Source organism: Bactrocera oleae, chromosome X, assembly GCF_042242935.1.
Source record: "Bactrocera oleae isolate idBacOlea1 chromosome X, idBacOlea1, whole genome shotgun sequence".
Lineage (NCBI taxonomy): Eukaryota > Metazoa > Arthropoda > Insecta > Diptera > Tephritidae > Bactrocera > Bactrocera oleae.
The window spans coordinates 33,941,473-33,966,502 of NC_091541.1; the positions used below are offsets into that span (position 1 = coordinate 33,941,473).

Here is a 25,030-nt window from a genome sequence, read left to right on the forward strand (position 1 = left end):
TCGTTCTTTTGGTGGTGAGATTCCGCTGCTGTTTATCTTGAAACCTAAGAAATTAACTTGTGGCTGGCCTAATATAAACTTCGAATGATTGATGACCAAACCGAACACTAATTGCAGATGTTGACGATGTTGGTTCATATCCTTCGACGATATCGAAATGTCATCGAGATATGGCCAGGCGAAATCGTATTCTTAAACCAAAGCACATGAAAGGGAATTCAAACATGCCAAATGGTGTGATGATTACTGGTTTTGGTATATCGGTGGGTTCGACAGGAATCTGGTGTTATGGTCGGCGCAGATCGAGTGAGGAAATAATTCTGCAACCATGCAGTGAGTGCGGAAAGTCGTTCAAGTGTGGAAGGGGGTACTTGTTAGGACGTTTAGTCGCCTGAAGTCCCCGCATGACCTCCACTTGCCGTTTTTCTTTTTCGCCATGTGTAATGGGATGCGAGATGAACGACAAATGCCTGCATCTAGCATGAATTGTATCTTGGCTTTAGCTGCTTTTAGTTTCTCAGGTGATAAGCGTCTCGGTTTGGAGAAAACTGGTGACGATGTGATGTGTAACCAGGTGTTGTGGTTTATTATTGGTCGTGAAATTTTCTACCGATTTTTGTTAATGCATGATAAATTCAATACTACTTCATTAGCTGACACTGAACAATGTTTGCTAACGCTTGTGATGTTGCCGATGAGTTTTCGTTGTCGTAGGTTGACCGATAAGTTAAAATGCGATAAAAAATCCGCTCCGATGATGGCTACGTCGGCAACTATGAAATTCCCGGAAAATTGGAGCCGTAGACCAAAGTCAAATTAGCATGCATGACTTTTTCACCGTAAGTTTTTATGGTGTACCTGTTTGCTGCGTAGAGGTAGTTACTTTTATCAGGATGTCTACGTTGTTGTTGCGTCGGTGGAATTACGCTGACTTCGGCTTCCGTGAGAAATTTCATTGCAGATACCTTATCTCGAACTATTAAGCAGCGGACAGACCAATTAGTTTAACTTTCTTGTGCAGGGACTGCGACATTTTTTGGCTTCGTTACCAAATTTTAGGTGGTACCAGCACAAATCGCTTAAGCTGTGATTTTGCGTACCGGAGCGTGACGGAGCACGGTTCCTGCGTCGATTTCTAGATCGACGATTTATGTTTGCTTTTATCGAGGCGATTTCTTTTGTGATCTCAGCCAGTTGGGCTTCAACCGCGTGTACTTGTTTTATCTGCGAGCAGAGCTACTTTGTCCAGGGGATCCTTGCTGATGGAAATTATTAGTCGCATGTTGGTGGTAACCGACTCATCCAAATAGACTTGAGTATGTTGTCGTTTATTTCGCTGCCTGCTAAACTACGCATCTCGGGCAAGAGTTGTGATGGGCGCATGTCACCAAGCTCTTGTTCTTATAATAGCTTCTTTACACGTTTTTGCTCGGAGTCAGTGAATTGCGTAATTATACGATTTTTTAGTGTTGGGTACATGCCGCTGTTCGGTGGATTGAGAATAATGTCGCTTATTTGTGCTAGCACGTTACTTTCTATTGCGGCCACGACAGTGTGATACTTGGTCTTATCGCTCGTTATCCCTGCGGCAATAAATTGTGACTCCACTTGCGCGATCCAAACTTCTGGCTTTGCGTGGCAGAATGGTGGAATTTTGATGGACACTTTAGCAACTTCCACGCTGCAAGGCTGCAAGTTTTCTGCCAACTGATTTAGCGCGTCGTCTTCGGCCATTTTTGCTTGCGTCGGGGTCACCAATATGTGGGATGTAATAATGTTCGATTTATTTACTTTCCAAAAAATTATATAATGTGATTACATACAAAAATAGTGATGACGTGCTTACAGCTGGACGATGCGTGATGAAAAAGAAAGATGGAGATACCTCAGCATGACAGATAGTCTAGGTTGAACGTTGCCATATCTGCTTTATAAATAACTCTTGCAGAGTTGCATTTGTGATTGCCACACATATATGCTCCTATATAAAGTGGTGAAAATTTGCTTTGTTCCTTTTTAGAGTGGTGTTGTTTGTTGAATTCGCTTATAAAGAGGAGAAGGTTTCTTTTTGACGTGGTGTAGTTTAAGTTTTGAATTTGCGTATTTTCGATTTTTCCTTTTGATACTTTACATTTTAGCACAGCTAACAGTTGCGCCTTTTCTATTTATTAACATTCTCTGCCACAATTCTACACTACCTAACTATCAAAACGAACTGCCCAAGGGCGAGACCGACCCTTTTTTTTTGGACATCAAATCAACCGCAGTGTTCGACTATCACCGGGTAGTGAACAAAATTAAAAAAATATTTTATTTTATAAATCGTTTTTCTTTCCGAAAGTTAAGTGCCGGTAATCGGCGAACATAGGTGATTATTTAATCATGGTCCTTCGATCCGGATCAAGTGTGTTGGTAGGGAACATTTCTTGTTAATTAGCCTTAATTTTTTTTGGAATGACATCTGTCAAACATATTAAATAACCTTACAGTCATCATCTTTTTTTCATTGTGATGAAAAAGTAAAATTTTGCACCGGTAAGTGATGATTTGCAAACAAACTGCAAACTATCAGAAGTAACATGCAAAAGATGGTTTCAACGGTTTAGAGATAATGTTTTTGATGTGAGAAAGAAGACCACCAAAAATCGAGTCAAATGGCGATGAAAACTGAATTTATTTTAAGAATCCCAAACGGAAAAAATCATGGATTAATCCGGGACAACCATCAAGATCGACTGCAAAAACAGATCGATTCGGTAAGAAGCCAATGCTCTGTGTTTGGTGGGATCAGAAGGGTGTACAATGGGTTTCTAAAACCTGGTGAAACTGTTAATACTAATCGCTACAGACAATAAATGATCAATTTGAACCATGCATTGATGGAAAAACGACCAGATTGGGTCAGAAGACACGGTATAGTAATTTTTTACACAACAATGCACCTGCGCACAAAGTTTAATCGGTTCAGGATACAATCAAAGTACATGGCTGGGAGCTGATACCCCACCCGCCGAATTCACTAGACTTGGCACCTTCGGATTACCATTTGTTTTCATCGATGGGACACACATTGGCAGAGTAGCACTTCGATTCCTACGCAGAGGTCGAAAATTGGGTGCCTGATTGGTTTGCTTCAAAAGACGAACATTTCTATTGGCATGGTATCGTATATCATTTATGGCTCTCATCTCGTCTTCTAGGGTTCTGTTGACTTCCTTAGCCACCTTAATTTTTATTGGCGTTAATTCCATCTGGATTCCGGATACCCAGTTTCAGGCACATTACCTGAATTACAACTAATTCGAAATTCTTTTATCGGTCAAAATGTAATTCTATTAAAACACCGAATCTTGTTACCACTAGCGATAGGTTCAGCCTCTTGATTATAAATTGGGTATACTTCTGGCAATTCTCTAAAATGTTCTTTGCCTACCAAAATATGTATGTTTAATAATTTTTTGTTGGGAAATGGACCATCTACATCCACGCTATTTCGCTGAAATGGCTTTAGCTACAATGCACTCAGCACAATTGACCATAACTAACGATAACCAATTCAATAAAACCTTTGCTTTAACTTCTCCAAGGTCGTCGTGATTTTCAAGTGTCCTCCACTGGGACCGTTGTGCAGCTCGTTGAGAACTTTAGGAATTCTAACCTTCGGAAGAACCATAAGTGCTTGGGAGCTTTGCCCATCTTCGCTTTTTCATACTCCACTCTGCCAAATATGCTTTTCCGACTGAGCTTTATGAAGCTATTTCTTTCCTCATTGTACATTTGATCAACTCCACTTCATGCATTACATCTTGAAAATCTGGAGCTAATTGCAAAGACTCATCCATTCTAGCCTTAATTTTATCTTGCTCTTCCGATTAGGAGGAGACCTGTGCTGATATACGTGCATCTTTCTCTTCCGACTGTGAGGACCCTTGTACTGATATACACGTTTCCTGTTCTTCCAACTGTGAAGACACTTGTGCATACAAGCTTTGCTCTTATGACTGTGAGGTCATCTGGGCTGGTATACACGCCACCTGCACTCCCGACTGCTCTCGAGCGCTGCCAACTTGTCTGACATACACGCCCAAATCGTTTCGAACCTTACTGACAAACGCTTCCCATGCGCTTCGAACAATGCTAATAATCGCGCATCCAACTGCGCCACTATTTGAGATGACATGTGCGTCGATATTGCAGCAACAATCATATCCATGTTCATAACTTTTGACGATTGTTTCAATCGAAACATATATTCGTCAACATTAAAGTTTTCGGCTTCCATTGCCTCTCGACAAATAAACGGTTATGTTGCCAAACCACGTTGCCTCAGCACCTTTTCCAGTTGTGAAATCTTCAGATCATTAAGCTGAGCCATTTTCAATTAATTCTCTCTTTAGGAATTTATTTGACAATCGCTCTTCTGACACCAATCTCTCTGAATAAGGAAAATTCTTGACTGCTTTTGAAGTTTTATTATTTAGCCGAAATATTGCAAACTAAAATTAAGATGAAAGAAATAAGTATAAATAATATTTTTATAGTTGATTAAAAGATCTTAATGTAAATGTATTTGTGTATATACATATAAAGATATAATTATGTATGTACATATGTGTACCGAATGCAAGTAGCGTCGTAGTAGTCTAGTAGGTTGCCTAAAACTCTCAATTATTGTAATAATAAATCTTCATATTAATGAATTTTTTTCTAGTTTCTTTAATCTTGTTATAAGCAAGCAAAATACTTGCTTTGCATTTAATTTATTTTACGAATATATTTAATAATTTAAATAACAAGGTAAACATTCAAACAACGCAATTGCGATTGTTTTAAAGTTCAACGGTCAAAAGTTTACTTTCCATTTGGCACAGCAAAATGTTAAACTTGTTTACACCATAGGAAATTTTTTCACCCCAATTCAACACAGGGACAAATGATACTGTTTGGCACAAAGATTATGTGTTAGAATTTTTCACCAATGGGTACACAGCTTAACAAACACTAGTCAGTATGTAAAATTTTGTTTTTCGGTCAACAGGTTTTCGTTCACATGCTTTGTTGGTTGTAAGCAAGGTAAACATATTCATATATACGTGTGTAAACCCAATAAACACTTTGAAAACCTTAAATCTTTGAAAATTTGTTGACTTTTACTTGTCATTGAAAACTATATATTCCGAACTATTTTACAACTAAACATCAGATCGAGGAGACCTGAAAACATATTACTACCTCTAACGCTTTTTAAGTGCGTAATTCTCAACACGATTTCAGTTTGTTAGTGGTTCACAAATAAATAATGTAAGAAATGAATTTTATTCCTGTTTGCTAATGTTAAAATTAGAATTGAGAATTCTCAGCCCTAATTAAGAATTTAAATTAAATTTGAAGCTTTAAGCATATGGTCCGTAGTTACTTCTCAAATTGCGACCATACCAAAATGTTTATTGGGTGAATGTATGCATACAAACTTTTAATGAAAAAAGGCCTAAATAAGTCAGACGCTAAAATGTGTCTGCAAAACCAAGTGAATCTTGTAGCCGTTAAGCATAAGAAATAGTAAGTAACCCCTGGGGTCAAGTGTTTCAAGGTAGTGTCAATAACTTTCTCATATTTTTAAGATCGCCCGCCCACAAATATGCACCAGTGTGCTGCGCAGGCGTGTAATTAAAAGTCTGTTTGTGATATCGAAATACAGGTGGGTCATGCAAGATTTTGAAATATCCATTGGAAATTTTTAAAGGATGGATTATGAAGAAAAATGATAACAAAACTGATAAAGATTGTAATATTTTTTAATATTGATGTACGGGAGAAAAATTAGTTCAGTTAAAATCGTTTAGTATCGGACAATCTTAACAACAAAAAATACCAACAAATAAGAATAATATTTTTTAATTTTTTGTGTATAATAATATAATATATATACTGATTTAAATATAATAGATAGTACGATCAAAGTTTGCACTAATTTAAGGTATTTATCATGAACATTTCTTCGCCATGTTCATATGTATGCATACTTATTTTTCTTATCGAGTGTTTCTGTACAACTATAACAACAATGAAAAGAGAAAGTTATTGTCATGACATAGCTGCAATGGAACAAATAATACGATCGTCTTAAAGCAGTCGAGTTATGCGAATAATTGGTAAATAGTAATAAAAGTAAACCTAAACTCTTGAAAATTCATTTAAAACAACGCTTAGTTATTGAAGATAACAGAACAGTGCAATGGTATGCTAGGAGCGGTCATTAAGAATTCATATGCATTAGAGCGGGTTGATTTATAAGTAGCCAAAAAAACGGAAAAATCGCGTTTGCAGGAAATATTCCACGGTTCATTCTAAACAACTTTGCCTAAGGCTTGAATAATTTTATATTTCACATATTAGTGAAAACAATACGAAACTGCGCACTACCACAAAAGCGCAAAAGTACAATTATACAAGTACATGCATTAATTATCAAAATAAATATTATATATATACAATATATATTATATTAGATGTAGTAAAAAGAAATCCATGATTTTTCCAGTAGATGGCGTTATTTATCTGTATCTCGCGTTGTATAAGTGCGATCGGGTTGGCGTTAGAAGGATGACATTTTGCACTAAAAAATCTTTTCTGACAGTTTTATTATTGGTCGATTCAGTTTTGTTTGAGCGCGCATCAAAGATGGACACTAGTAAAGAAAAAATAGCTATATTTTAGAGTTTTTCTTCGATAAGGGCGTTTATGGTCCTGATACTGTAACAGCCAATCATGCGCAATTTTGGCTTCGTCGATTCCGTTCCGGAAATTTCGATGGCAAAGATGCACCACGCTCTGGAAGACCAATTATCGAAAAAATCGGTGAAATAATGGAAATCGCCGAGTCCAAACATCGATTACGATTATCCAGGACCTAAACATTGCACAAAAAATCGTTTGGAGCCATGTGAATAAGGCTGTATACGAAAAGTAATAATTAAAGCATTCAGTTTCATGGAAAAATAATGGGTTTCTTTTTACTACACATAATATAATAAATATATAGCTGTAATATCCAAAGTGCACTAATAATTTTAGTATAAGGTAAATTAAATGAAAGAAATGAGCAAAAACTTTTTCCAATGACACTTACTTTTTGTCGCCTCAGTTGTAATTGTTAATTTTTCAGATGTCACAAAATATTTTCAACTTCGCTTACAAGTTTCTAAATCAAAAGATAAACCTAACATCTTCCAGAAGAACTTTACTAATTCCTAGGTAATAAAGTAATGGGTAATGTCGGCAGCACACATCATCTTAACTTAGAGGATGTTAATAGCGAAATACATTCGTATTATAAGCAACAACGTCAGCGTCAGCAGTCTCATAACCCGCGATGTAATAATTTTAATTCTAACAGCATTGCAATGCATGGGACACGTTCACTGCCGCATGTGATAAATAATGGCAGAGTAGATGCAGTGGAACGTGATATTGCGGAATCAGTGTCAACGACTAAGCTGCCGAACTGTAAAGTACTGCCACACGTGAATGAACGTCTCAAACTCCGCCCAACAACAAATGGGGTTATACTCTCTTCAGGTGGTACGATCAGTGGGAAACGCCAACAGCTCCCCTCAAGAATCACAACGGGAGCCACGTCCCAAATGTCACAGCAACCTGGTTTAAAACAGCGTTCACGGACATTTATATATGACGACTCAAAGAAACCCAGTTGGAAGTACAATCAACAAAATTCTGAGCAAAGTCGTGACCTTCAGAATAGTCGACAATCATTGCCTTCTTTCAGACGTTCACAGACGAACCTTGAGTTTGATGTTGAAAGCAATCAAAATCAGGTTAGTAAAAGTCTTTGTAGGAGATTGGGTTTCGCTTCTACCAAGGCCAAGGCAGCTGAAAAAGAATTAAAATATATAACAACATATCAAAGACAAGTAGAAAACAATGATCAAGTTACTAGTAAGTACTATAAGTACAATAAGAAAAGGAAAGCTCCTTCTGCACCTTCCTTTACGGCTATGTCGGTTCCCATAAGCGTAACAGCTGCAACAAGTTCGCCAAGTACCGATAATAAATACTTGACTCCGATCATAACCAAGAATTCTAATACAAAAGTAAGTAAAGTATCGGCGGGCTCCGATAGTCTTTTAGAAAACAAAACGTTATTGGGGGATCATCCGACAAAAACTCGACTTTTTCGCTCAAATGTGAAAATATCTCCATCTGAGCTAGCTGGAAAGAATTTACATGAGCCGCAACAGCAAACTCAAAATCAACTCATGGATGTAGAATCAGACTTTACCTCGCTATCAATTGCACCTACAAAAGATACAAAGAACCAAGTTTTCAACTATTTGCGAAGGGAAAAGAGTTCAGACGCTATTTTACTACGAGAAAAGAACACACGAGATGACATAAACATAATAACAGCAAACATTAAATTAAAATCCTCCTCATCATGCCAATTGAAGACCGAAGATAGCAAACTTATAAATGGGCAGCAAAAGTATTCCGCCTCCAAAATTCCACAATTGAATCGAACTTTTTATTTCGGCATGTCTTTAGGATCTATACAGGCATTGTCAACGGCGCCAGTAATAGAAACTATTCGCCAAACAGATGATTTAATAGATGCGAAAAATGTACCAATGCATGAAAATTCCGAATATATAGAAACTTCTACTACAGCAGTCGTTAAAGCCACTGCTGGCAACTATGTCAGTGACTATAAGATACATGCATCCAGCGACGTCAAACCTATTATAGATAATGGTCTATTGATTCAAGTTCGTCCAACTTTACCGCGTAGACAACTTAACACCCCAAGCTTTAGCCCCGTGGCCGCATGGCGTATGTTAGTAGATCAACAACATCATTATAAACTACAAAAGTTTAAGCAAACCTGTGGAGAAAAAAGTAGAAAACAAAAAAACTGTGAGAATAAAACTAACAATAACCAAGTTTCCGAAAAGCCTACCTTGTTACCTTCCCTTACTGGAAAAGAAAATGGTTTTCAATGCGTTCGTGGAGCTATTAAGATATCAACAGAATCGCCAATAAAATTAACATCTAATTTAAATAAGACAACACCTTCATCGTGTCTTAATACTTGGACACCACAACAAGATTTGGGCGATGATGAGGATGATTACTACGGTGAAGGTGAAGTTGATTCCACTAAAAAACAATTTTCCGAAAGTGGAGAACCAAATCATATCGATCAGCAAGGAAACTCCACTAGTTGTGGCAAGGTGAATGAAAATACTATTGAGGTAGGTAAGCTGAGAGCGTCGGAAGTTAGTCGTCTTGAAGAAGTTTTTGAAAAAGCAATAAGTGCAACGGATATGCATATTTTTAGTCTATCACTTCCGCGTGATATATACACGCAAGCCCAACGTAAGCTTTTACAGTCGATCAACACTTCATCTACTCTACCAAAAGAGCCGTCACGTAGTGCAGATAGTACTGCAGGTTCGCTCTATAAACCGATTTCGTTCAGCTCCAAGTGTTGTTGTTTACACCCTGGAATGAGAATTAAGCAATGTCTGCCTCTACCGTATGAAAACCATTGTTCGATACATTCCGGAAACGGGTTTGTTATTAGTGGTTCTGAGCCTTTGAGTAACCTTAGTGACAACTGGGTCCTGCATAAAGTGAAAAGTGGCGAGGGTGAAGCTTTAAATACTTGTCGATTTTCAGCTGATGGGCGGTATAGAAAATGGAATACTACGGCTTCTGTGGAGCCCATATCTTTATCATATTTGACAACTGGAAAACATGTAATGTATCTACCTAGCAAAGAACCAAATGCCATAACCACACATAATGAAGTGACATGTAGAACCACTATGCGGAAAAGTGAACAGTACCAGTACAAACAACAGCAACGTCACCAAAAAATAGTACGCCAAAGTTTGCAAGATGAAATAATGGTGAGTGGTATATCAAAATTTTTGAGTGTGGCAATTCGGCGCCCCCTTATTAACGTCGGTAATGTCGTTTGATGAAAATAAAAGACATTCATGTTCACTTGAAATAATTTTTATCTTGTGTTATTTTTTAAAAAAATTATTGTAGAACCCGGATAATTATTCTTTAATAACTTCACATGTACCTGTAAAAGATGCGTCTGATATCGAAAAGCCACAACAATTTACGTTTCAAAGTACTATACGTTTGCTAGAAAAAAGACGTTTGGCTGAACGACTTGCAAAAGATGCTAAACTGAGGGAAGCGAAGCGGAAAAGGGAATTGGAAGCGATGAAGCGGTAACTATTACAAACATAAATTTTGCAAGAATATGTCATATGTCAAGCCGTTTGTGCTAAAGCGATCTAAATTTTTTATAAGAACTATGAATATTCAAATACTTTCACCAAATTATGGCATTTTAATATGATTGCAAGAGGACATACTAAAAAAATATTGAGAAAAATCTAAAAAGCTTTTAAACATAACACATAAAATATGAGGAGTGTTCAAAAAATAATAGGAATTTTAAAATCGTATGGGTCAATTGTACTCTTCAACAATTGACAAAATTTTTTTATTATGTTGATACATGCTTCTGAAGTACGATAAAATTTCAGCTGTATTCATGTTTACTTTTTCTGTAGCAGTCGCTAAGGTTAGACCGGTTTTTATGAGTTTGGCGATTTTCGTTTGTTAAAAGCATTTATTTATTTATATTTTGTTATTAGAAAGTTGGCAGAAAAACTTGATTTAAAAAAATAACTATCAAAAACAAAACCTGACCAACGCCTTTGCAACTCTCACTCTAACGTTTTGAGAAGCGCGGATGTGTTGCACTTTTTTTCAGACTAGAAGGCAGGGGATGCCCAACTCTTTCCAGTGTGAGAGTTGGGGCGCTCTTAGCGTTTTTTATAACATTTTCCATTGTAGCCAGATTGGAATTTAAATTAAAATACCCATCATTTATTAAGATTAAATATTATTATACATGTATCCGTTAAACATATGCAGAAACTTTTTATACTCTCTTTTTGTGATTTTGTGATATATTAAACAATTGATTTTTGAACTTTCAATACGTAATCAAAAGAATAAATGTATTAGCTCTCAATTAATAAATGTTTTTAAAAATTTTCAATTGAAAATCAATACCACTTAGCATGACATCACAAAAGATATCATCACATACATTTCAATTTCGCGTTTTCTTTCATTTTCATTGTTTTCTAATTTTTGTTAGTGATCTTCAACAGCTCTCTGTTTACATATTTTTCTGTAAGATTTTAATCTGGCCGTCCCTCTTTTTTCAATTGCTAAACGTCAGACCTACTGAACTTTGACAGTTGCTTGAGTTCAGTAGGTTTTGACGTTTATCAATTGCGCTCTCCTTTCCAGTGAGAGACGAGTTGGGCATCTCCTTATCTCTGCTAGAAGGCGTTCTGAGAAAAGAACACGAAACTTAGACAGCCCGGGCATAGATCAGAATAAATGCAACATATTTCTGAGAAAATAAAACGCTATAAGTAAGTGAGTACTCACATTAGGCGTGACTTGTCACATTTTTAGCCGCTTGGATTGCGTTTTCGCCTTTCTCGAAAGAAAACTGTGAAAAGTGGCGTATTTTTTCTCTTATGGTTTTTGAAGCTTTTTTGGTACAAATGCCAAAGATTACTAAAACCATCTATTGGAAAAAAATAATTTATTTATTTTGACTAGAAGGGTGTAGGAAGAAGATAAATAAGCTATATGTAGCTTTTCAAAATCTATAGAATAGGTTATCAAACTCAATTCTTAATTGTTTCTAAAATTTATTCATTTACAACTATTGTTACGTAGATAAAACCTAAGTGGCAGTAGACTCAAATCGTCTCGTAACCAAATATATTTTTTCCCTTACAGTGTTGAAGATGATTTTCAGCGCAAACGCGCCATTGAAAAGGCTAGTATTCGATACCAGTTACAGTTACATTTTAGTGCTGAGCAAGTTAAGGAGGACGGAATTGTAACTGGTGGCGGTAATTTATCTTCTGAAGCCCCACATGGGTTACAATTTGATCGAAACAATGACACTGCTTGTCGGGCTGAACCAGTTGATAATGTATCCAACACACCACTTTTGTGCACTGATACTTGCTCCAGGGAAAGTACGCTGAACTATTCCGATTGTGGCGATGAAAGTGATACTGAAGCAGCTGAATTAATCAACTTTCAACATTCGGAAACTTTGCTACAACCATATCTCCAATCAATAATTAACTGATTTAAATACTGCATACGAGTATACATTCTAGGTTTGAAGTAATTTTAATATAAAGTGAAAATTAACAATGATGAAACTCTTCGAACTGGAAATTATTTTTGAAAGTTGCATGTATTACAAATTAATAATTTTATAATGCTTCTATTTTGAAAAGACCTAGGCGTTTGATTTGTTGAACAGATAAAAATTGTAGTATAAAGTAAATATGTAAAATAAAAAAAATATTGCAAAAAAGTATTTCTATAGAAGATATTACTTTTTTAAAAATAAAATTCAAATAAATAAATGAAATAATTACAATATTACAATATTATGTTATTGGTATCTTACAGAGACATGTTTTCAATAGGATCATGAATTTGTATCATGTATCTCTATTCAGTTCTGATAAAGCAATCTTATCATGCTTTGCTCATTAAAACTGAAATTATTATTTTTAAAGTTCAAAAAATATACCTATGCAATTTATGAGAATGAAATAATCTATTGTGATATATTATTTTAATAAGCAATATATTTTAAGTAAGTAATATAACATGGATTTCTTTTTTTGCTAACATGAGCGCACTCAATTTCACATTACTCTCTCATCAATCGTGTATGAAGTAAGCTAGCACAATTGTGTCATGAAATGCCGATATCTCCTTAGGATATATACATACCTATATAATACTTTAAAGTTAAAATTTTATTGGTGTACATTTATAATTCAGCAAAAACATCCTTTTATATCAACTAGAGAACGTGTTTCTAATTGGTTGTTTGAATAGAACTATTGAATTTTCAAATACAGAAGTTTGCTATATTTTGAGCTTTATCAAAATCTCAAGAAATTTGAAAAAAAAAAATTTTGTAAAAGTAATGCCTGTTTGTGTTCCAACCGAAACTTCTTGCGGAGACCATCAATTTAACTCGTAGTTTAGACGATTTTTTCTTTTTTAATGCTCAATTGGCGGCCTCCGGAAAACTTTTCCAGATTTTCGGGAGAAAAACCAATAAGTTCTTCGATCAAGCACTAGTTTTTTATATTTTTAAAAAGCTGTATAAATTTCATTGAAATCTACCGAGTGGTTTTTAGCTACAGTGCTAACCCCTTCAGAAAACCTAATTTTGAGAAAAACGCATACGAAGTTTTCATGAGCGTTCCAGATCCCCTTGCAAATTATAATAACTTGAAAAATGTTTGTCGGACATTCTTCTAAGATATTATGCATTAGAATGCAATAGACCTTTTCTTAATGCATAATATCTTAAAAGTAAGTCCGACAAACATATTTCAAGTTATTGGAAAATTTTGATTATAATTTGTAGAACCATAAATAAATAGTAAGCCAATTTGAATACATTAACCAATTTCTAATTACCTTACTTTCACAACGGCAACAGCGTAGCGTTCACTTTAAGTGCTGTACAGACAAATGTATGAGACGAAAAGTGAAACGATTTTATAAATTCAATTTCTTGTTCATAAAGCGAGCTTGTAAAAATCCGAGACAATAACTTAGGAGGCCAATAATACTAATGAAATAATTTCTACAATATTATGTGAATCAGCTTTTAGAAAAGATCGCTAAATATTATTAACTCTATGCGGTTTGATGGTCCGGAACAGTTTGTATTAGGTTAGCTACGAAGTTTGTAACACTGAGAACGAAACGTCGTAGTCCTGATTAAATATATATATAAATGATCAGCATGATGAACTGAGTCGATTTAGCCATGTTCGTCTGTCTGTCCGTATGTCTGTCTGAATGTATATACGCAAACTAGTCCCTCGCTTTTTGAGATATGGATCAGAAAATTTGCACACGTCCTTTTCTCTTCAAGAAGCTGCTCATTTCTGGGAACCACCGATATCGGATCACTATAGCATATAGCTGCCATAGAGTGCTAGTATGGAAAACTGTTCCATCTGACAAGATATCTTCACAAAATGTGGTATGTATTATTGCTCAAGCCAACGGGGCAATCTCTGGAGAAATTGTTCAGTATATAGCTGCAATACAAACTAAACAATCGCAATCAAGTGCTTCTAAAGAATTTTTTTTAATTGGTAAATTATAGTATATAGCTGCCATACAAACTGAACGATCAAAATTGAATTCCAGTAAAGAATATTTTGTATTTGTGAAGGGTATTAGTCAACCGAAGTTAACTTTGTTTCCTGTAAACATATTATATTTAATAGTTTATACCTAATATTTGATTAGTTTATATATTTTTGTTTTAATGTTCGTAAAAAGTTCGTACAAAACATACGCCATTAAATTTGTAGAGTCGAAGATTCCCTGTAAACGATATTAGTGTTGTTTTATTCTGTGCCATCAAAATAAATTTCATTCAGGAGTTCCGACCCGCGATATGCCAACATACAGTTAGTCATGAGTAAAACATTCTTTTAGTAGGTCGATCCCTACTAATTCGAAGATTTGGCGTTGGGACTTGTTAAAAATTAACGCGAAATTGAAGCCGTTTAATTGGATTGGAAGATCAGTTGGGATCATCGGTATCCTTGTTTTCTAATACTTACATTTTTAAATTCATGATATCTTTCAAATGGAATGTCCGAATCATTGTAAAGGGCCTTATACCATGGTTCGAAGCGAGTAATTAAAAAATATATAAAGGTAGTGAATCAGTCTGGAATATTTTTCAAATATGAACATGTCCGTTTTTGCCAAGAGGCACCATTTAGTGTTGCGCCTCAGCATAGGTTATATTTATAAGTTTAAATTTAGTAAAAATATGTAATCTCAACTATTATAAGAACACCTCCTGCGAATGGCAAGCACCTTGCCATGGTGCAGGGGCTTAGGTCGCAAGGCATTCTCGGCATCTCCCAACCAATGTGAGAAGTGCTGCCTAGCACCTCGGTGTTCCTCCCCAGGTGCGCAGTTAAGCCATATGAGTTTAAAGGTATTGAATCAGTCTGGAATATATTTCAAATATAAACATGTCCGTTTTTGCCAAGAGGCATCATTTAGTGTTGCACCGCAGCATAGGTTATATTTATAAGTTAAAATTTAGTAAAAATATGTAATCTCAACTATTATAAGAACACATATAGCCTTCTCAGTACAAAAAGTCCATACTTACAAAAACAAACATATGAAATAAGATGCATTTACATGTAATACGCATGCGATAATAAAAACTCAAAAATTCATATAGAATTATAAACACACATTCTAACGTGGTGCATACATATGTAGCATATCAGCTAAATTCGTTTTTATACACCCTATTTTTTCAGTGAAAATAGAATTTTTCTATCCAATTTGAAGATTAAAAACTGGGTTTGGATGAAAAATTAGTGCAGTATGCTAAATTTATTAATTTTTATTATTCAGTTGTTCCTCGTACCTAATATTGTAATTTTTAAACTTTTTATACTCTCGCAACATGATGCTACAGAGTATAATAGTTTTGTTCACCTAACGGTTGTTTGTATCACCTAAAACTAATCGAGTTAGATATAGGGTTATGTATATACTATAAATGATCAGGATTAAGAGACGAGTTGAAATCCGGGTGACTGTCTGTCCGTCCGTCCGTCTGTCCGTCCGTGCAAGCTGTAACTTGAGTATAAATTGAGATATCTTTATGAAACTTGGTACTCATGTTTCCTGGTACAGTAAGACGGTTGGTATTGCAGATGGGCGTAATCGGACCACTGCCACGCCCACAAGACGCCATTAATCAAAAACAAATAAATTATCATAACTAAGCTCCGCAATAAGATACAAGACTGTTATTTGGTACACGAGATCACATTAGGGAGGGGCATCTGCAGTAAAATTTTGTTTTTTTAAGTGGGCGTGCTCCCGCCTCTAATAGGTTTAATGTGCATATCTCCTAAACTACTAAAGCTAAATGGGTGAAATCGGGTGACAACCCCGCCCACTCCCCATGTAACGGTACTGTTAAAAACTACTAAAAGCGGGATAAAGCAAGCACTAAACACGCCAGAGACATTAAATTTTATCTCAGGGATGGTATGAGATGACTTTATGGAAGCGCGTTCAAAATTTGACAGTGGGCGTGACACCGCCCACTTTTAGGTGAAAACCCATATCTTGGGATCTTTTTAACCGATTTCAACCTAATTTGGTGCATAACATTCTTTTTATATTTCTATGTTATGGTGCGAAAATGGGCGAAATCGGTTTACAACGGACGGACTGAATTATATAAGTATTTTATATATTAATCCATTTATTATTAATTTATTATGCCTAGATTAAGTAGAAAATCTATATTACTAAGTCGTCTTCAGAATAGAAGACGTATGAGAGTTCTTCGTGCAAACTCTTTATATAGAGATAGTGAGCAGTCACAAAATACTGTAAGTCACGGTAATTGTAGATTAGATTCCGATGTACGTCTGTCCGAACAAATTATCAATACAAATCAACATAGAACCAGGCGGGAAAATCTCGAGGTACGGTCTTTTGAGCAAAATTTAAATACTGTTCAACATAGAACAAGGCGGCAAGATCCGCAAATCCGCTCTGAAGAGCAAATAAGAGATACTCGAGGTAATAGGTCTCGGCGTGAAGACCCCGAAGTTCGATCTGTTGAGCAAGTTGCAAATACTGTTCAACATAGAACAAGGCGGCAAGATCCACAAATTCGCTCTGAAGAGCAAATAAGAAATACTGGAGGTCATAGATCTCACCGAGAAAATCCTCAGGTACGTTATGATGAACAAAGTAGGAACACTAGGGATCATAGAGAACTTCGCGCAAGAAATCCTGAGTATAGGAATTTAGAGCGCATTCGTGATCAAATGCAAAGGGAACATGATAGAGAAACACAACGTCGACAGCTTAGTAGGACGGGTATGAGGGAAGAAATTTTGAATCAGAGACGTCTTAGACAAGCTCAAGTTCGCCTTCGTAGAGATAACCCACTCAATACTCAAATTGAAAACCAAATTCAGTCCCAACGAATCCGATTAACGAGAGAAAATAATGTTATAGAAACTGATAATAGTGGCAATTTAACAGATTTCAAAAACATTTATTTCCAAAATATAAACAAGGGCCCTACTGAAATATGTATTTGCTGCGGCGGCTTATGGTTTTCACACCAACTTCGCAAATTAAATTTCGAAATTATTGCGCAAGGTCACCCGAATGCTGCATCCGCCTTCTTTTTAATGCAAAAATTTCCTTCAGAAGATGGAAATTACAATTTTTGTTCTACTTGCAAAAATGCAATTGTTAAAAAGAACGTTCCAAAAATATGTTTAGCTAACGGTCTAGACTTTCCTGAAATACCGGATTGTTTGAAAGGCTTAACCCCAATTGAAGAACGTCTCATAATGCCTAGATTGCCTTTTATGACAACCCGTCCGTTAGGATATCAAGGTCAGAGTTTGCTCAAAGGTGCTGTTGTTAATATACCCATTTCTGTTAACAATATTGTGACATCTCTACCAAGGTCCTTTGATGAGACTCATGTTATACAAATTCACTTAAGAAGGCGTTTTGAATACAGTCATGATAACATGATCGATACCATACGCCCCGCAAAGACTACGGAAGCTTTGCAGTTCTTAGCGAATACCCCTCGGTATCGTGAGCACAATATACATATTAATGAAAACTGGATTTCAGAATTTAATAACCAAGAAGAAGTTCCGTTTGTTGCATCTGCAGAGGATTCCCGATTGGTTCAATCTTTTCATGCGGCACAAACTTCTCATGACAATCCCTCAGGTAATAATATTCCCACGGGTCTTTTACCTTCAGAGCTAAATCCAGGCGGCCAAGAAACTCTTTTGGACAATATTCCTGTAGAAAACTTAGACTATAACCATTTAGTTATAGCGCCAGGTGAAGGACAAAGATCACTTGACATAATTCAAAATAATAATTCAGAAGAGTTGCCATTTGGAACAATATACGTTGGGCAGAAGCGTACATGCTCTGAAACGTATAGCAAGATAAAACGTTCTGAAATTCGCCGTTTTGACAGAAGAGCGTGTACCATTCCAAAGTTGTTCTATGATTACAAAAAATTAGAACTGCTACAAATTAAGAATAGTACATCCATTTGCCTTAGAAAGTTTTCAGGTCGCAACCGAGTTACGGCCCAAAATCTATTAAACGAAAACTTTGTTCAAAACTTAATTCAACACGATGATGGTTACAAGGTTTTGAAAGGCGCTAGATCCTCACCTGCGCCCTGGGAAGCTGAGAAGAAAAAGGCAATCGCTATGATTCGCCAATTTGGGCTTCCAACCTTCTTTATCACTTTATCGGCTGCAGAGTCTCAGTGGGTTGAGCTTTTGGTCATCCTCTCTAAAACTGTTGATTTTAAAGATATTTCGAAAGAGGAAGCCAACAGTTTAACAACCCAAGATAGATATCGCTCAATTCGGTCAGACGTGGTTACTTGTGCTAGATATTTTGACTACCGCTATCGACAAGTTCCAAAGCTTTTGAAAGATAACGCCGGCATTTTTGGAGAGCATTTTGTTACACATTTCTACTGGAGAGTAGAGTTTCAACAGAGAGGTTCCCCGCATGTACATGGCATGTATTGGCTTAATAATGCTCCCAGAATCAACTTTCAAGATCCTCAGACATTTTCTGATGTCATTAGTCTTATTGACAATTATATTTCTACCGATGGTTCGATCAGCCACTTAGAAAATTATTTGGGTTATCAAAAGCATAACTACAGTCGGTCTTGTACTAGGGAAATAAGAGGACAACAGTTTTGTCGTTTTGGTATACCATATCCACCAATGCCTTCAACGCAAATACTGTTACCTCTTACAAAAACAAGTCAAAATTCAGAAAGAACGTTCAAAACCTTTTAAATTCAAATATGACTACAGAAAACATTTCTAATTTAAACGATTTTGAACACTTCCTGTCTGATAGTAGAATAAATATGTTTTTTAATGACTATTTGTTAGCCCTTAGGTCAAGTTTAACAAAACCCAAAATTTTTCAAAAAAGAAAATTACAGGATCGGTTTATAAACGCTTATAATCCTCTGATTTTGGAACTCCATAGAGCAAATATGGATATCCAATATATACTGGATTCATATGCTTGCTGTTCATATATAATTAATTATATTAACAAGTCTAACAGGGGAATTTCTAGGATCTTAAATGAAGCTATATCAGAGGTAAATGCTGGAAATTATACTATTGAGCAAAAACTTAAACATATAGGTCACAAATTTATATCAGGCACAGAAATATCTGCACAAGAAGCAGTATATTGCTGCATTGGGCTCCATCTTTCGGAAGCAAGTAATGCAGAAATATTTATAAATACCTCTCGACCTGATGAACGTGTTCGAATGGTAAAACCTAGAGTGGAACTTCAGAACCTTCCTTCAGGTTCGACTGAAATATTCGTAGCCGGTATTTTAGACCGTTATATTCAAAGATCCGATCAGTTAGAAACTCTTTGTTTAGCTGATTTTGCATCTAGGTGTAAATATTTTAAATCTAGTAGAAGAGCACAAGATAGTGATCATGAAGAAGAAGAGAGGGAAGATGATAATTTACCAGAAAGCGGGGTTGTCATGCCTCTTAAAGACGGTAGCGGTTTTGTGAAAAAACGTACCAAACCTTGTATTATTCGGTATAGAAGGTTTAACCCAGATTTGGCCCGAGTTGAGTATTTCCGCGAAATGTTAATGCTTTACTATCCTTGGCGGAATGAACAGCAAGATCTTATTGAAAACGATAATGAGCAGACTTGCATAACACATCGTATTATAATTGAGGAAAATCAAAGAAAATATGATGTTTTTGAGCAAAGAGAACTTGAAAATGTTCTAGAAAGTCTTTATAATGAAATAGACTTGGACGAAGGTGCTCAAAATGAACTACCTTTCGTTGAAAATGAGTTCAGAGTGTTGGCACTTCCAGAAATAAACCCAAATATAAATTTGCTGAACTTGCATGGCGAAGATTCAACAGATAATGGCACTGAATCTGATTGCAATATTAGACTTATTAAACTACCCCCTTTAATTCCAGTTGAGGAATTATTTTCTTTAGTTCAAAGTCTAAATACTAAGCAAAGAACCTATTTGACACATTTGATGCACCACCTAAAAACAAATCTCCCATTTTATGAGTTCATTGGCGGCGGTGCAGGTGTAGGAAAGAGTCGTTTGATATCTGCAATATATCAAGCTCTTAACCATCGTTACAATTCTACACCTGGATCCAATCCAAGTTCCTTAAAAGTTCTTCTTTGTGCACCTACGGGTAAAGCAACATTCGGAATAGGTGGAATGACCCTTCATTCAATATTCTCTTTACCTGTTGTTCAGTTAAATAAAGAGTTGAGGCCACTTAGCAATGACACAGTGAATTCATTGTATTCCAGACTTATCGATTTAAAATTAATCATAATTGATGAAATATCGATGGTAGGTGCTCGTATGTTTAGCTCTGTTGATGCGAAATTAAAACAAATTTTCAAAACAGACAGCCCCTTCGGTGGTATACCGATCATAGTGTTTGGTGATTTGAAGCAACTCTCACCTTTTGGAAATAGGTGGATATTCTCTCCTAATCCCAATGATGCATACAGCACTGTAGTTGGTTCCCCTTTGGTTATTTAAATACTTTGAATTAACAGAGATAATGAGACAACGGGAGGATCATGCATTAAATCATATGGCATCTGGTACTATGACAAATGAGGACATATCACTCATTGAAACTCGAGTAGTTAATTTCGAAGTAGTTCCCGATGATGCCATACATTTATTTTTTCCAACAATTCTGTGGATTAAATTTTTGGAACCTTCTGTTGGTTTGATAGCACGATCAAAAAAGCCTCATCCTCTAGAAAGTTCTTGGACACCAATTGAAAAAGTTATAAGATCTTTTCAATATAAAAGAAATGAACAAATTTCAATTGAAAGAAATCAGTTTCCAGTTGTTCCGGCTGAGGGAATAACTATTCATAAAAGTCAGGGTGCCACATATAATAAAGTTGTAGTTCATACTCGACCCAGAATGCCTAGAGCTTCAATATATGTCGCTTGTAGTCGAGCTACTTCTGCAGAAGGTCTATTCATCATAGGAAATTTTATTCCTTCTAACAAATTTTCTGAATCGGATCCCGTATTTAGGGAACTGAGGGAATTGAACACAAATAAAGCTTTGACAACAAGTTTCAATTTTATGATTTCCCGAACATCAGGACATCAAATTTTATTCCATAATGTTCAGAGTCTTCACGCTCACATTAATGATATAAAAAGCGACTGTTTGATGCTATCTTCCTATATTTTATGATTTGTAGAAACTTGGAGTTATCCTTGCGAAAGTTTTGATATACCAGGATTTACTTCAATTAACGAGCTGAGGATAGATAGCACGGAAACAAGCAACAGAAATAAACGGGGCATTATAATATATGCAAAGTATTGCTTGCTCTATAGAATCAAAGGCTGTAAAGAAAATTTATTCAGGCCGCAAAGTTTTAGAAGCGGTTTTGTTTAAATGTTTCAATATTATTATTCTGGTTCTACATAGAATTTCAGCTTTCTCTGTCAGACAATTAATTGTAGAACTTCAGGAAGTCCTTACTTCTGAGTTATGCAATCAAAATGTGCTAATTGTTGAAATTTTAACATTTGTTTAATGTCTACAGGGACTGCAATAAGAAATCTGCTCCAAGAAAAAAACTTTAGTTCCCTGCTTGGTGCAGAATATTCAACTACACCTGCCGGTACACAAATTGATTGGGCATTTTCAAACATGGATCCTTCCCGTGTAAATGCAATTACTTTTGAGACAGTACACAGCTATCATGACAGTATTTGTGTCTCTATTTCAAACAAAAGTTTTCAGACTTAGTGCAATAGTTCTTCATTTTTTTTTTCCAAATATAATCGAATTGGAATGGTATAGGAATTTTGACAGTAGTTTTTAAGACAATTTTGAGAAAAATATGTAAATAATCTAATTAAGTAAATTTAAATTATATATATAATTTGTTGTTATATATGACATTATTGTATAAATATATGATAGAAATTAAATAGTATAAGGAAAAAAGAAATATAATTTGGATATATGTATAAGAATCTCTACAAAAATTTATGTTTAATATTGTAAATATTATATACAAATTAATATAATAATATTATATCATTTTTAAAGTTGTTTATATTTATTATTTTTAAGCTAAACATGTATAATAATATCGATATAATAAATAAAAAATGTTATTCATTGTTCAAAAACGATTTCTTTTCATACTTCTCAATACAGTTGTAATGCATTCTATATAAAATCAATCATAAGCGTATACAAAAAGCACAAGAACGATTTCTCATAATTTGAGTAAATTTAGTTTACAAATTGCTCTAATTATTTTCACTGTGAGTGAAAAGTAAATAACTAAGGCAACAGTTCCTACTTCTAATTATTAAATTATATAAAGAAGTCTCAAACGAATATACCATTTAACTTTGCGAGAGTATAAAATGTTTGGTTACATTCAAACTTAGCCCTTCCTTACTTGTTTTAACAATGTATTTGGGCTTTGCGGTGCTATTTTTAGATAAAATGGACAGTTGATCAAGATTCAAAGACAAGTATCCAGCGCAGTATGTTTAGGGTCTTTATCTTGTTGTAACATATATTCATTATTCGATGGGGACAAGTTTTCCACAGAACATGACGGAAACACCTCCATGTTTAAATGTGGGCAAAAGGTTCGAGTGATGAATACATTTATTTTACCCTTTCCTCACTGTAATGAATATTAAATTTTGATTCATACTACACGCCTCCAGAATCGAAAATCTTTATTTCTGCACATTCTGGCAATTTTAAACGCTTTATTGTTCTCGTTGCACTTTTATAAGGTTTTATTGCAGCGGATCTTGTCTTTATTAATTGTTTTCGAAGAGTGTTACGAACGGCTTGCGAACGGTCACTCCTTCGAATTCAGATAACATTTTTGGTAACTTTGGTGCCGAAATTGTTGGATCCGTCTTTCACTAAAAATCACACATTTCTGCGTTAAAGTTTGTGTTTACATTCGGCGCCTTTTTTCCCTGTTTTGTACTTTTTAAATGTATTAATTATATACTAAACTTTTGCATGGCTTCGGTGTATTATTTTTCTAATTTCCCGTAGAGGTTTTCCGTTCTAGATTCAATTTTAAAGCCAATTCCTTTCTTTTTTTCGGGAAATTGAAATATTTGCTCTAGCTAACGGTTATTTCAACCCATACTGAGTTAGCGGACTATCCATTGGTGTATTAATACGAATTTTGTGTTCGCACTAACTGAATTTTGCGAATTCCTGGAAATTTTTTTTGTAGAATTGTAAAATTATTATTATTCAATTGCTTCATATTCGTTTAAATACATTTTACTAATAAATTTAGTTTTTTAGTTTTGATCATTTAGTAGAAGAAAATGTTATTACATTCAAAAGAGATTGTAAGAATATGAATTTTGCTGACAAACTGTAACAAACACACACACATAAATAGAGTTGTATATTTAAAAACAACCACATGTAGTACTTCTCAATAAATGACGTGTCTATCAATTTTAGTCCCCACCAGAGTTAAGACAATATTTATAGCTTGTGGTCATTTGGTCTTACAAACCAAATAAACATTTGGTCTTTCGAGCCGGATAAAGCTCAAGGTAAATTTAAAAGCTCTGTATAAAGAAGCATACAGGAAATAGCAGCCCATGCTATGTATGGAATTTTTAAGGTCATTGTATCAGAGAACTTAGAAGAACGAGAAGTTGCAAATTTAATTTTGTATGATGCTCGATTGGACGGCTAACAGAGCTGAAAAATTGAGATCAAGGAGTTCACCATTTTCTGTAGTACTTGCTGTTATTTAACAGATATGAGAATTTATAACAACGTTTTCTGACAAAATATGTATCTACCAACATAAAGAGAAAAATTAAATACTTTGAACAAAAAATACAAATGCCATATGCATGATAATTTTTTGCCATATAAACGATTTTTATGATGAAAAATTGATAAAATATAATTTTTTTTGCACAAATGCTACATTGATAAAATGTGAAAGATTATGCCAAAGATGATATTTTACTATTTTCATAATTTTCTAATTTCAATTGTTACAAAATTAATAATTTATGTATGTACGTATGTACATCAATATGTTATATTATATAATATAATAATACATTATCACTTGTCAATAAATAAATGTGCGCGCACTGCTCTATATGTAAGTATGTATGTACAAATATGCGTATGACATTGCAAAATAAGTAATGCATACGCAGCTCTACATATATACATATAAATGCGTACAAATGTAAGTATGTGAGCCAATAGAAAAAATACAAACATTGTTATACAAAAACAACAATTCCCTCAAATAGCATGAGCAGCGTCAAAAATCAGTGTGGCAGCCAAATTGACAAATCCTAAATTTGTAGTAAATCACACAACAACAACATTTTCATTAATGAACGCTGGCGCACATGCAATAAGCTAAGTCGTTTCATTCATAAAAGCAAACGTCTTACACAATTCCCCGAGCATGCGTTTGCCTACAATTGTCTTTTCGCGACGATGGCAAAAGCTAGGAATCATAAATTGAACAACTTTTTAATGTTCCCTCTAGAAGGGAAAAGTGACAACCCTGCAACAATTCCCTCAAATAGCATGAGCAGCGTCAAAAATCAGTGTGGCAGCCAAATTGACAAATCCTAAATTTGTAGTAAATCACACAACAACAACATTTTCATTAATGAACGCTGGCGCACATGCAATAAGCTAAGTCGTTTCAT

At 35.1% G+C, this 25,030-nt stretch overlaps 1 protein-coding gene across 4 annotated transcripts; it reads left to right on the plus strand.

The window, feature by feature from the left end:
• The first annotated feature begins 5,104 nt into the window (after positions 1 to 5,104).
• On the plus strand, positions 5,105 to 12,711 carry LOC106623542 (uncharacterized). Of its 4 annotated transcripts, none has more exons than XM_036376709.2 (5): positions 5,105 to 5,559; positions 5,622 to 5,698; positions 7,145 to 9,929; positions 10,075 to 10,265; positions 11,869 to 12,711. In XM_036376709.2, exons 3-5 carry the CDS (start codon positions 7,266 to 7,268, stop codon positions 12,227 to 12,229), a joined length of 3,216 nt encoding a protein of 1,071 aa, XP_036232602.2. In that variant the 5' UTR covers positions 5,105 to 5,559; positions 5,622 to 5,698; positions 7,145 to 7,265; the 3' UTR covers positions 12,230 to 12,711. The 4 variants fall into 4 exon arrangements, with proteins under 4 accessions (XP_036232602.2, XP_069968607.1, XP_069968608.1 ...); XM_070112506.1 differs by having other exon boundaries at positions 7,166 to 9,929; XM_070112507.1 differs by lacking the exons at positions 5,105 to 5,559; positions 5,622 to 5,698 and adding an exon at positions 5,705 to 6,452 and having other exon boundaries at positions 7,166 to 9,929.
• Positions 12,712 to 25,030: the final 12,319 nt, after the last annotated feature.

Coding starts and splice junctions, on each gene's coding strand:
- LOC106623542 (XM_036376709.2), top strand. CDS start 7,266: ATGGGTAATGTCGGCAGCACACATCATCTTAACTTAGAGGATGTTAAT. Junction 9,930..10,074: donor GTTTGCAAGATGAAATAATG/GTGAGTGGTATA, acceptor AAATTATTGTAG/AACCCGGATAATTATTCTTT. Junction 10,266..11,868: donor GAATTGGAAGCGATGAAGCG/GTAACTATTACA, acceptor TTTCCCTTACAG/TGTTGAAGATGATTTTCAGC.